Genomic DNA, 14849 nt, shown 5'->3' with positions numbered 1-14849 from the left:
TTATATTTATAACTTCTATTTCTGACTATAGAGAGAGAAATAAACTTTTTTAATTCTATAGCATGTAAAAAAACCTCTTTTTTAATCCTAGGGCGTAAAATGACCTCTTTTAGCGCTAGAAAGTAAAATTGCCTTCTTTTTAATTTTAGGATCGTAAAATACATCTTTTTAACTCTACGAAGTAAAATGTCCTTTTCTTGCCTTAGTGAGTATAAAAATAAAAATTTTTTAAATTGTTAAATTAAAAAAAATCGAAAACTAGTTTTTGTCAGGAAGTTCTATTAATTGACGTCAACAAAAACCTTTGGTGTATATACTGAAAAAGAAAAAAAATTATACATTCTAATTAAATCAGCATTATACTATATTAAAATAAAATAAGGAGAAGAGAGAGAGAAAGAGAGATTGGATAATGATTGTAATTGTTTTTATAAATCTACTTTGATTTAAGAGCCGCATATATATATAGTAAAAATGCAAGTTATTGAATAAATAAACTCTTTGAAGTAATGATAGTTTTTTTTAAATGCAATGTCATATACGATAGAGAGAATAAAAAACGTTTTCTCATTTTTTTTTGAAATAAAATTCATAGAATATTGAATAAATTGAAAAAGCCCAAGAATATACGTTATTGATTTTTTTTCCAATCTTCGCGAACCTTTTCTATCCGCATAATTTATGAACAAGATCTTTTAAGAGAAATGGATTTTTTATGCTTCCTTATTGAAATATTACAATAGATATATATATATATATACCTAATGCATCTCAAACTACTCTTATTTTTTAACAGTGTAATAAAAACGAAAAAAAAAATTGACACTTTTTTATATACTAAAAATGAAAAAAAGTAAATTTTAGAAAAAAAAATTTTTTTTTTTTAACTGTATATTATTAAATTACACATTTTTATCATTTTTTGCATTAATCTATATATAAAATTTATAATTTATTTTATAATATATGTATATATATTATAAATTATTATATTTATAATAATTGTTTATATAAAATACTTTAACTTATAATAATTATTAAATTATTTTTACTATTATGTAGATTATAATATTATTTTATTAACAATTTTCGCATATTAGAAAATAGAAAAAAATAATGCAAACATACTTTTTGTAGTTTATAAAAAACGAAAGATGAATTATGTAATTAATTATTATGTATCTTTGTTATTTCTAAAGAGGAATAATAACGTATGACATGAATGACGATGAATCAGGAAGCTCGTTGACATTGACAATTATTGGCACCCTGGACGTCATTGTTGTAAAATATCAAATTAACATTTTATTTTAAAAGGTATCGTAACTCAAGAAAATTTATAACTAATATGGAAGTAATGTACAATATTATAATCTATTACATTAAATTTTACTACAATTTACTTAAATTTACACACACACACACCTACTCATGCAAATAAATTTTATAGAGTATTGTATTTCACTGTCTCATTCCATAAAGTGAGGATAAAGTCTTATATATAAGAATAAACATTTGTTTAGTCATTTCATAATTTAAAAACTTTCATTATTTTTGTAAACCTTAAAATAGATAAAAAAACAAAATTTTTAATAAAAATAATAAATAAAGAATTAAAAAATTTATCATATATTTTATTACAAAAATTTTTTTTTATTATTATTATTTTAAATATATTTTTATTGTTTAAAGTTGTACCGCAAAGTTCTTCATTATGAAATAATTTCCCTGAAGGCAAATTTATATACAGAAATGTAGAATGGAAAGTTCTGACTCAGGGGCCTTATCAAATGTAAAGAAAAGTTGAAATTCTATATTTGATTGTGTAAAAAGAGATGCGGTTTGAAAACAAAAAGAAAAGATAGCGTTCATCTTATTATTAAATTTATTGAATAATTTAATTTTATTAATTTTTATTTAAATAGAAATACCGAAAGTAAAATTTTGTTAAAATTATAACATTTAATAGAATATATAAACAATTATTAAATTATTATAACTTTTATAAGAAATGAATAATAATAACAATAATAATATCGTATAATATTTCGATAGATGAAATTTTTTAAATAAAATAAAGATTTAATTAAATGGAAAAATTCTATTTTAAGAGTTTTAAAAGAAGAGACATCAGCTCGCAGAGAATAATAAAAAAAAATTTGAATTTAAATAATGCTGATTATTACACAATTGTTGTGACCTGTGACATAAATTTTTTTTCTCAAGTATCTAGTTTTTACAACTATGGTGTATTAATACTTTTCTATTGTATAATTCATATATATATGATTCAAGTACGCATATATTCAATTTAAATTTTTTAAAAGCTTTATATTAATCATTTTATATTGGGGAAAAAAATTATTGATATGTCTTTAAATAAATAATGCATGATTAATAATTCAAAAATTATGCGCAAATAAATTTTAGAAAATATCAAAATTTTACTGCATTTATTTTATAAAACCTTTGTTATTCATTTTTTTTATACACTGAGAAAAAGAATTATTTGTTTCAAATATAAACATCAGTTTAAAAGTTTTTGTTTAACCCAACACAGTTTTTATGTTTAATTTTAATATATAGAAAATATTTTCTACTTTGGCTTAAAATTATTATTTGTTTGAATAATTATGTTTGATTCAAACATATTTTCTGTTTGGCTTAAACTGAAAATATGTTTAAAATTTTTATGTTTGATTTAAACATAAAAATTTATTATGAATAAATTGAAATCAACCATAATTTATGTTTAAATTAAATATATTTTCACATTGAATCAACCAGAGAATATATTAAATTTAAACATAAATATGTTTGACTGTATAACAAAGCTATTTTAAGTTTGGGTTAAACATATTATGTTTGAATCAAACATATCGTTTTCTCAGTGTATTATTCAGTAATATTACACGGAGAGAAATAATTGGTTAGGCTATGCTAACAATAAGTATTGGATAGGATAGCAATTTTTGTTGGGCTCTATAGCGCGATCAAATTAGTTTGCTGCTGCAACTATTTCTGTTGCATACTTTCAAGTTGGATACTGTAACAAATTTCGATAGCTAGTATATACATTCCGTTGAATGCCTCATCCATCTCTCTTGCGCACAGTTACCTTTAATTTTGTTAGTACAACTATTTTGATTGGTGGGATATCTATCCCTTTTTTAATAATATTTAGAAAAAAATAGATTTAATTAAATAAAAATATCTTTCATACACGATACGATAATAAATGTTTTTTTACTATAAAAACAAACATTTACTTGACCGGATATGAAATTTTTTTATTTGATTCCATTTATATAGTCACTTATATGGTAAATAATAATTCATTTATAGACATCAGTGAAATTATAATAAATGAAAATTTATTTTCATTTCTCTTTTATACAGTATTCAAACGCATAGAGAGGACCAGACTTTTTTATCGCACTTCCATGATGACACATGTTATGGTGCTTCGGTTTTAGTGTGTCTTGAAATAAACGGATATACATTTTGTGATGTTCCGATACTAAATTATCTAATAATTCCGCGCAATCCCAATGAACAGCTGGAGCCATTTCAATGTCGACTATCTTACGAAGTGTATGGAAGAAAGTCCATACTTCGTCATGAGAAACAATGTCGCCAACAAGAAATACGATTAACACTTTTCACGAGACGCGACGATATGAACCGTCATTACAAGCGCGGCATCCATATGCAATTAACACAATGCGCTTGCGCGTCACATGACATACCGGTATGCTTCTCAATTGGTTGCCTCAAGCAACTTGGTTGATGACGGTGGCCTACTACAAGCATGCAACATCCAATTCAAATATAAATTTTAAAATGATAATGTGACCAACGGTGATGGTTGATATATCATTTTAGATAGATGTTACAACAAATTCTCTGTTATCCAGTAAAAAATTGATGCATTAGCCAACCATTTTTCTCCGTGATATATTTTATAATATTTTTGTATTACTTTTAAAAATATTTTTTTAAATAAGTGTCTATAGTGATCAGCATTTTTATTATTAGAGTCAAACATTGTAAATTTCGTCACTAAGTGAAAAAGGATAAGCTTAGACAGACAAGATTCGCTCTTTAAGTAGAAAAGAGACGCATGAATAAGCTCTAAAAATAATTTGTTAGAATTTATATTTTACAGAATTCTTAGAAAGACAAATTTTTATTTTACAGAATTTTTATTTGTGCGAATAAATATCTTTTAGAAAAATTTTGAGAGTAAATTTTTAAATTAAGCAATTATAATTTTGTCGATAACTTTTTATTAATTTTAAATTTCGCTCTCGATTTTTTCGGGCAGATATTTATTCTGATAAATGAAGGTCCTGTAAAATGAAGATTAGACGTTTTAATAATTCTGTAAAATTCTTCACAACAAAATCTAATTTTGCAGCAATATTTTGCTAACATTTTCTCAATATTTCAATATATTACGCAGCAGTATTAAAGAAATTGTGGAAATATTTTGACAATATTGGCAACATTGCTAAAATTTTTTAAATCAGTAAATGATTTAAAGAAATATTTTTCTGTGTTAAGAAAAATCTCTTTTCTAAATTTTTTTTAAAGTGAAAAAAGATAGTTCTAGTCAGACAGAAAGAAATGATATTTGAGCTGCATAAGCACAGCTTCTTTCTAAAACATTAACGAGTGACCAATAGCATTATATTTTAATATACCAGATAAAATAAGAAGAAAAATTACATCAAAATGTGAGTAATTCAGTTGAAACGGACTTTTTTTTATTACTACTTATTACACTTTTTATTATACTTTCATTGCAGTTTTTCATTTTTTCTTTTTTTAATACTGCGAGAAGATGTTACATATATTGGAATAAGTGAAAATAAATATATAAATTTCTCTTAAATAAATAAAAATTTATTATTCATAATGATCAGTAAAAAAACATATTATGTAAATTGAATGTAACTCGGTATATGAACTAATACGTAATGCGAGGCCTATAAATCTTTCACCGTCTCCCAAAGATAATTTATTTTGCATTTAACGTAAATAAATCGAGAGCACGTGAACTATTATTGCTACTTTTGATATATACATTAGATAATTTTATTACATCTCTTATGATTCATGCGAGTAAATATAATATATTATATTTTTCAGAAAGTGTAAATTTCTTTCTCATTATTGGACTCTCGTTAAAAGAGCTTAAAAGATAATTATATATATATATATATATATATATATTTTAATTTTCGAAGTATATATATATATATACACGGTCTACATTTAAACTACATATGGGATAATAATTAATTAAAAAAAAATAAAAAAAAAGTTAATATTATTAATAAAAGAAAAAACAGTGTAATATATTTTTAAACATCCATAAAATAAAGTTGTAAAACTTTTTCAGTCGACATAAAATAAATTAAGAAATTTTTTGTTAAGTGAAAGTTTTTAAAAATGAGAATTAGAATATTGTAAAAAATTTTCACAACCTGCAAAAATTGCATATATATAATATTATCAAAGAATGCAACTATAATTGTATATTTTCTTTAAAGTTTGATTTAATTATTAGTTTATATATTGTCACATACGATATGTCGGTTTTTTTGCTGCTCTTTATATTTGCGAGTCTTTAATTATTTATTTCCGTCGTTTGTAATAAAGGATTCTAAAATTGCATTTAGAAATGTCACAAGTCACATAAAATTGGTAAAACCACTGAGCGTAACAGTAAACCATGAGAGTCATTATTAAAGTTGTTTGTAACGTGAGAGAAGAAAGTTTACTCTGTGTGTTTAGTGCAAAAACAGCTCTTATAGTACTGAAAGCTTTCAACTGGAAGGACACCCATCATATCCTTGAGTTTGGGTCAAATATACACAGATTCGACTGTTCTTTTTTTTCTCATACATAAATAAATACCATACATTTCTTTCTCTAAATTACACATATATGTATATAAATATATAGTGACATTTTTAAAAATAAACACATCAATAAAAATGATTAACATATATGTTAATATATAATTTTCAACACCGTTAATGTTATCTATATTTTATAGATTATATTCTCCAAAAAATTTACAGATATTTTATAAAAAAAGATTTTACAAAAATGTATTCAATAAATAAATTTATATAAACTATTTTAAAAAATTTATTCATTTATTTTTTATAAAAGATATTCAATTTTTTTTATAGAATTACAATTTTTTTTGTAATTAAAATTTGTGAAAAAAGATGGAACAATAAAATTAAATATACATATAATAAAAAAAGTTTTTATCAACCAAAATATTAGATTAATTAAAAGAATTTTTTTTAAAACAGAAACAATAAATAATATTTATTTAATCGAGAAAAACGTGCAAGAATTGAATTAAATATCAAAAAATATTGTAACTGTGTAAAATATGAATAATATTTAATACAAAATAAATATATTGAATATTAAAACAATTATTTTAATCAACAAATTTTAACATAGAGGCCGTTTTGCGCAAATGCAGAAAATATATCTACTGCCTTTAATCTTTTAGAGGATTAAATTTATCCACACGGTGAAAACGGCCTCATAAAAGAAAAATATATATTTTTTAAGTATAAATATTTAGAATTATATATTATTTTCCCATTACCTTTACAAGTAAACTATATTTATAATTTGTTATAATAAATTTTATGTTTTATGCAATATTGATTCCGTTCGAATAAAAATTTTCTTCGCTTTTTAAAGAAAAGTTTATAGGATAAAAAGTAATTATTTCACATAATATGTTTCCTTGTTTACTTAGATAAAAAATTTTATAATAAATTATTAATAAATAAAAATGTAATGATACTTTCACATAGTAAATTCATTTTCTAAAGAGAAATTGAAAATAAATGAACCACACCACGAGAAAAGGGACCTATCCCCGAAATAACATTAGGCTCAGTTTTCCGTGCACCGTACATGAAAACTAAGCCTAATATTATTTCGGAGATATATAGGGGAGAGTCGGTAGGGTTGGGCCAGTAGTGCGTTTAAAGCCCTTTCACATTAGCGCCATCTAACTTGGCATGCAAATACTTACTAGCGATGGTAATAAACTTTTCACGTCACTTTTAACAAAACTCAGTGAAATGCCCAATTTGTACAGACATGAATGACGTGATTTGTAAAAGTGCACTAAAGATTAAAAGGAAAACTTGATTGTGGTGTCTGAAAAAGTGAATGGAACAAAAGAAGATGCAAACAATAAAATAAGTTGACTAAGTTTGTTCGTTAGAGTGTTCTTTAAAAATGTAATGCCTTATTTGATGTTTGTATCATACGTTTTTTGTCTGTGTAATAAAAAAGTAAAACGACGTGATAGTGATGGTTGGGCCAATATAAATGTAGTGTTGGTTGGGCCACTTAAAATTTTGCAATTTTTATACGTCCTGACATCATAAATTCATTTTCCGACATAGCGATGTGTAAAAAACGTCATTTACTAGTGGGGAAAAAAGATTTACTTTTTAGAAACGTTCCTGAAACGATTCATAACTTCTTATTTCGAGTCTACTGCAATAACGCATTATAAATGTCTCGTGTTCTGAAAACGTTTCGAGGGCGTTCATTAATTTAAATTAGTTTTTTTTTTTAAATTCGTACCCCCTCCCGTTTTGTAAGATTTTCGGGGACCCACTCTTTCTCCCCCTCTCTTGAGACGCTTTTAATACTTTATTTTGACATACATGAAACGTTTTAAGAACGTTTCTTTAAAGTGAATCTAATAGATTTTATTGGAAACATTTAAATATTATTAATTTTTGTCATTTTTCTTGAATTTTCAGACCCACTTCGAGAAGAAAGAGAAAAGCCAACCGTAGGAAATTTGATTTGCGTCTAATCAGTCATGGAGTGCAATAAAAATATAATATGTTATTTAAAAATTGACACAGAGCTTTTTATCTCAATTTCATATTTCCTTTCCTCATTTTCAAGTGCATTTCAAAATTATTCTAAGTTTTACACACAAAAAAAACACTGCATAAACTTTATTGCGCGAAAAATACTATTTGAACACATGCTAGTTTACATAGACGGCTGCACCCTTAATTAGGGTAAAATTTGTTGCAGGCAAATATTATACAGATTTAGGGATGAAAATAATACTATGTTTCTTCTGTGGCGGGACATTTTTAATCATTTTTCTTCATATAACATTGATTTTGTACGGTGGCCCAACCATGAAGCGCTGGTCCGACCTTAAAGACAAAATTTATTTTTTTGAAATGCCTATAACTTATACACTTTTGGTGCAATCACTTTCTGTTGTTCAGAGAAAATGTTGCACTTGAAAAGATCTTTCCAACCATACGTGAGTAAATCAGAAATTCGGTTTAGAACGGAAGTTATGGCCACAAGTCAAAACGTTGCCTAACCATACTGACTCTTCCCTATATAGACAAGTGACTACAAATATTTTCAAAGTTATATTGTAAAATTGTCCACGTATTAACGCCTTTACAGTCTAGTGGAAAAATTGTTTTTGGACCCAAAACGGTCCAAAAAAAAGTTTTCAAAAAAATATGATTTCTTCGTATTAAAGGTTTTTGCATTCGCTGAATTTCGAATTTTACAATAGAATTAAAAAATTCAAAATGGCAGATCCAATATGTCGACCAAAAATTTGAAAAATATGACGTTTATTTGTCTAAAAATATCAACTGGGGTTTTTTTTGGGTCGCTTAATGCGAATTTGATTTTAAAATTAAAAAAATCAAAATGGCTGATTCAAATATTTTGGTTGCCATATTGGATCAGTCATTTTGAATTTTTTAATTCTGACATAAAATTAGGATTCAGCGACCCCAAAAACCCTGAGAAATTATAGCTTATGTTTACGATAGTTTTATCTTGATTTAAAGTTCTTATTTAATTATATAACATAACCTAAAATTTTTTCTTTTTTTATGTCCCTGTTTTATTAAGAGCTCGTCGCACATATTATTTGTTAAAAAACTTTCTTATTCATATAATAATATGTGATATTTTATACAGTTTCTTTTTAAAGGGTTATATAAAAGTTACAAAAGATTATGAAATGGTTATAATATAAAAGAAGATAAATTTGCGAAGATGTTTTTTTTCCTTGCTTTTTGAATAGAACGCTGGTTCAGTGGAAAAAAAGAATTAGTCAGATATAGACGTATTTTATTCAATTTTTTTAGTAGTCATTCATTATTAATTAATTTTATTATAATCAAAGACAATGCTTTGGTTAAATGAAACAAATACCTTTAAATAAAAATTTTGTTTCTGTTATAATTAAATGAATTTTATTTAAATTAACTAAACTTTTTAATTGTTTCAAACAAAATAGGTTAATTAAACTGTTTGGTTAAGTCAAATTAATTTTTTCTTTGAGTGTCTGGTTATAGGGAAAGGTGGGGTAATGTGAACTTTTAAATTTCAAGTACTTATATAGAGACTTTGAATTTCGCGGAAATAACTCGGAAAACTACGACAATATTCTTGCACGTCATCCGAAGACAAATGATCACAATTTCTAACATATTTTTAGAAACTATACTAAGAAAAATCAAGTTTTTTAGTTTTTCTTCTTAAGGGGGGAACACCAGTTGTAACTTTCGAAAAATCGATTTTTTTTTTGGTGCATTTTCTTAAAGTATACATATTTAGAAATGTGTCTGTAAATTTCAAAGTTGATCCGGTGAAAAATAAATGAGATATACAGAACACTGCAGCGGCGCGTCCCGTGGCTTCATACAAGGTGGCCAGCCATACCTGACCCTAACGACAGATGGCCTTTTCCTATGATTTAGAAACGGCAACCACTGCGGAAGAGTTATTATATGGTCCAGGAATCGATGACTCTTTGTAACTTAGAAACAAAATTTCTTCTGAACAAAAAAAAGTAAGTTGAAACTTTTAATGCGTTTTTCTCAAAATGACATTTTCCAAGTCGGTGACCACGATTACTCGAATACCATTAAACCGATTTATTTAAAATTTAGTGTGCTTCATTTACACATATAAGTCTAGTTCGTGATCGAAGGATTTTTTTTTTTAATCAAAACTTTTTTTTATATAGCTGAAAATCGACCGTATTTTTTTAACGAAAATCATACTTTTGACTTTGACAGGTCGCCATTTTGTCAAATTTTTTTTTTTTTTTAAATCCTTCGATCACGAACTAGATAATCTTATAATAAATGTAAATCAATTTCATTTTTGTATTTCAGACGAAGTATACTTGCAGAATGCTGGTCACCGCAATTCGCCTTTTTTCTTAAGACGCCACTTCAATGGCTCATATCTCCAAAAGTTTTTGTTAAAAAAATTTTTTTTTTCTTTTAAATTACAGCTTTTTACATGTACTTTTAACTAATAAATAGTATTCTTTAAAAAGATTCATTGTTCTTTTGGAAAATATTCTTGAAAAAAGCATTATTTTTTGAGTTACAACTGGTGTTCCCCCCTTAAATGGAAAATATTTCTGGAGATTAAAGTAAATAGTTAAAAATTTATTAGTATTTATTTCCATTTATAAAAAAAAAAAATGTTTTATTTCTTTTCTGCTGTTTTCATGAATTTTAATCCGAGTGTAATTTGGCATAAAAATATATAATAGTCCTACATCTTATTTAAATACATTACAAAATTTTTGTGTGCATAATAATTTTATAAAATACTTTATAAAATTTCTCGAGAAATTCTTCTATTTATAAATATGAATAAAATCTGATCCTGATATGTTAAATAATTTCTCTTTTGTCTAGTAACTATATATATATAGTCACCTACGCGCTATATATAATATATTTCGTAATAAACAATAATCCCACGTCTAGTCAATGAGATAACAATTGTGCATAAGAGTTTACGCTTCTAGAAAGGCTATTACACCCTACCACGCAACTTTCTCATATATACACTAGAATTACAAATACAAAATGGTTTTACCACAAGATTTGATCAATTTCACCCACAGTTTTCTGAGTATTCCTCGTCTGCGAGGATCAGCAAAGATCATACAGTACATATTTTTATAGACCAGTTTTGTGTGTTCTGTTGCAAAGAAGAAAGATAACTCAAACGAAAAAAAAACATTGGATCATTAACCTACAGCTCTCATATCAAGGATAACTGGGTTTTTATAATACCCAAAAACTTGAAATGGAGGGGAAATTGACAAAATAAAAATGCATAAAGGAAAAAATTGAAGATGAAACCCTATTTAGAGTTTTATAGATAAAATTCAAGTCTCGTACAAGTTTTGTTATTATATATTTGCAAAATGCGTGTAGAAACCGGTTGCCTTTAAGGATCGTTTGCTGACAGTAAAAATGTTCTCTGCCAACTCTTGTTGAAGAAGATCAAGAAGTTCCGACAGTTCCCTGACGGCAGCTTTGCTGAAGGGCTGCTGGCTTTTCAAACTCTACATAATATACAAACTGTGAGAACAGATTTTTCTTATTGATAAAATTTATATACGAGAGTTCAATTCAATAGAATATTTATTTTTTAATGATTTTCTTTTCGCAACTATGAGTTTATAAAGGTATTTTTGATTTTATTTTTTAATTCAAATTTTTTTTTTCTCTATGTATATATTGAGAAAAATTTTAGTTTTCTTATAGAATAATTATTTTTTTTTAAATTCACCTATATTAGTATATTCAGTTATATACCTAAAATTGAAATAATTAATTTTTAATAATAATTAATTATTAATGTATAATTAATTTTTAATAAATAAAACAAATAATTAATGTATTGTAGATAAAATTTTGGTTAATTATTTAAATTATTTATTTAGAAACACGAGTATAAAGATAATTTGTAAAAAAAAGAACTGAAAAATTAATTAATTTAATAATAATGTTTCGCAGTGATTTGAGCATGGCTTGTTAAAAAAATGCATTATAAATTTGTTTTTTTAGTGAACAAAATTTTTAAATTAATATAAATAATTGAAGTATATTTATAATTATTTATTATTTTAACTCTAAAATCTTATGTTAAATTTGGATATTCGTAAAAGAAATATTTTATTATTATATTATAAGATATATTCTTTACTATGTTGAAGGCTGCAAATACCTCTAGGTCTTTGAAATAAATAAAAAAGTAAATAATTACTGTCGCGTTGTTACAGTTACGGTTCAGCTATAAGACCCAGTTTCCAACCAGTTTAATTTTGATAAAAAAAATGTAATAGAATTTTTTTTTTTTACTTTTAAATTGTTTACTTGACAACAAATATTAAAAATTAATTTAGTTTGTTATGTAAGAAATTATCTAAAATTGATCAAAACTAAGTTACTGGAATAACATCAGTAAATAAAAAAGTTCAATTTTTAAAATACTAAATTTTTGGTTTATTTGTATTATTTTCTTTATTTTTTTTTTCTTATTTTCTTCATTTTCCAAATTGATTAAAAAATAAATTTAATTTACTAAATTAATAACAAACAATTAATTATGTATTACTTAAGTGCAAAATGTCTTTTCCTAGCTACTTAATTATCAATTAATTAAAATTTCAAAAAGCGTTTAAATATATTAAATTCATTATTAAATCTATAGCACATAATTGAAAATAAGTTTGTTAAAAAAAATATTTTTTTTTCTATCAATTTTATCATTATTTTTAAATAGTATTTCTTGTCCAACAATAAAAACAAAGTTTAAGACTGTAAACCGGTTTTTCAGTGCCTTATTTGCTACTAGTAGAGTCATCTAACAAGCTCTCAAGAAACTTTTATCACTTTCAAACGATCAAGAGGATAATTAAATATATAGTTATTGGAAATTCAAATTAAAGTTATATATTAAAAAATTAATTTTTATTAAAACCTTCAAAATAGTAAAATTTTTTATTTTTTCATTTTATTAAATTGATGTATATTTTATATGTTTATTTATTTTAGATTAACTTTCAATTCCTTTTTTTCAATAAATCCAACAGTCATAGGCCAATTACAGAATTTCATTATGCAATGCATTAATAGAAAAAGTAATGCACCAAAAGATAATATAATATGTTTATAAATATAACTCAATAGTAAAAAAATGCAACATTTCAAATTAATATAATAATTTAATCAAATATTAAAATTTTAATCTTTTTGAAATTGGGACATTGTTCTAATTATACTATTAATTAATTAATTAATTAATTATTTATTTATTAATATTAATTGATTATTTATTTATTTGTTTAAATTTAATTTAAATACAAAATTTCTAAATTTTAAATGTTCTATACGATATTCAGTTTAGTTATATAAACCTAGATATTTAGTCAAATTTGTATAATATATTGAGAGAAAATTTTTAAAATTTTATAATTATTACTTTTCCAGATTAACAAAGAAATGATAAAGAGAAGAATTTTTTAACACCATTTTCATTTTAATCTAAAGATGCGATTTTTATAACGAATCAAAGATAACACATTAGTCATGTTACTGGTGGTAAGTGGAAATACATTATATCTTAATTATATTGTTTTTCACAAAATATTTTTAGCTCCTACAATTAAAAAACAATTTATAGCGTTGACAATATATGGAAATAATTCCTAATAATTATATGAAATTTTATTTATTTTGTCAATTGGTCACATAAATTTCAAAATAGAAAAGAATAAAATTGAAAATAATCCATATATGTATACATAAAAATTTTTAGTTAGGGAAGTGTAGTCAGGGTTGGATATAGTTTTGACTTTTCTCTATAACTTTCCCTGTAGGCCGAATTTTGAGATTTCTCGCATATGGTTCGAAAGATCTACTAAAATGTAATATTTTTGCTGAACATTGTAAAAATATTTGACCAAAAGTTTTGGAGTTATAGTCCAATTATAAAAAAAAGAAAAAATAGTAGTCAGGGTTGAACCAGGTAGTCAGGATTGAGCAACTGTAGAAAATTAATGAAATATGCAGATAAATGATTAATAATGACCTTCAAATAATAGAATGGCGCTCAAATACACTTGGAAATGTATAAAGGAACCACGAAATTGAAATAAAAAGCCCTTATTATGTAATTTTCAGATTTTCGCTTGTATCGCGAAGAGTAAAAAAAAAATGTCAAAAATTTGTATTAAATTTTTTTAACTTGCATAATACGTCTTTATTGTTTGCACACTTCACTATAAAGTATGTGAAAAGTTCGCTGACATTGCTAACAAATACTTACATACAAAGACAGATGGATCTAGTGTGATAAAACAAAATAAACGCGATGGCTCAACCCTGACCACTGTCCAACCTTTGACTACTCTCCCCTATTATATATAATTCTTGAAAAACATTATTTAAAGTTTAAAAAAGATTTTTTGAAATAAATATAAATTAATAAAAATTTTCAATACACTTTATTCTCTTATAGAGAAAAAAAAAAGATCCACAAAAAAATGTAAATATTATATTGACTTTTAAGTATGAAAACATTAAAAATGTCTCATTTTTAACGTGCAACTTTTTACGCTCCTCCATTACTTATTTTTCTCATTTAAAATAGAATATAGCGTACAATTTAAAAAAACATGACTCTAAAATTAAAAAGAAAAAAAAATGATCATAAATCAAATGAAAAGAATTACTTTGCGGTTTAAGCAATTTTGCATTATTGTTGTTTTTTAAAAGCGACTAATTTTAAATTAAAATCTCTAGTTTTCTCTATTTTTATATCATGAAATAAAATATGTGACTCTCCACGAGAAAAGGGATCTTAGAGTTAATAAATTTAAGGTTATGTTTTTGTAATTTTTTGATTGAAAATACATATAAAAATGATTAACTCTGAATACAAACTTTCCGGAGTAAAAGTTTTAAAATTTT

At 24.5% G+C, this 14849-nt stretch overlaps 1 protein-coding gene across 3 annotated transcripts in view; it reads left to right on the top strand.

Moving 5' to 3' along the window:
• Window positions 1-14849, top strand: part of LOC127276843 (alpha-tocopherol transfer protein-like) — a 58342-nt gene that overhangs the window by 17794 nt on the left and 25699 nt on the right. The window contains exons 1-2 of one of the 3 annotated variants that reach the window (XM_051297522.1): window positions 11014-11455; window positions 13368-13478. In XM_051297522.1, the coding sequence (XP_051153479.1) occupies window positions 13467-13478 (12 nt within the window). In that variant the 5' untranslated portion in view covers window positions 11014-11455; window positions 13368-13466. Of the gene's footprint in view, window positions 1-11013; window positions 11561-13367; window positions 13479-14849 lie in introns of those variants that run through there. The other 2 variants (XM_051297520.1, XM_051297521.1) reach the window with 2 other exon arrangements.

This window comes from Leptopilina boulardi, unplaced genomic scaffold (assembly GCF_019393585.1).
Source record: "Leptopilina boulardi isolate dan_hultmark-lab unplaced genomic scaffold, ZJU_Lbou_2.1 LbouV2_154, whole genome shotgun sequence".
NCBI lineage: Eukaryota > Metazoa > Arthropoda > Insecta > Hymenoptera > Figitidae > Leptopilina > Leptopilina boulardi.
The sequence above is the reverse complement of the archived record's forward strand: the minus strand, read 5'-3'. Positions and strand labels throughout refer to the sequence as shown.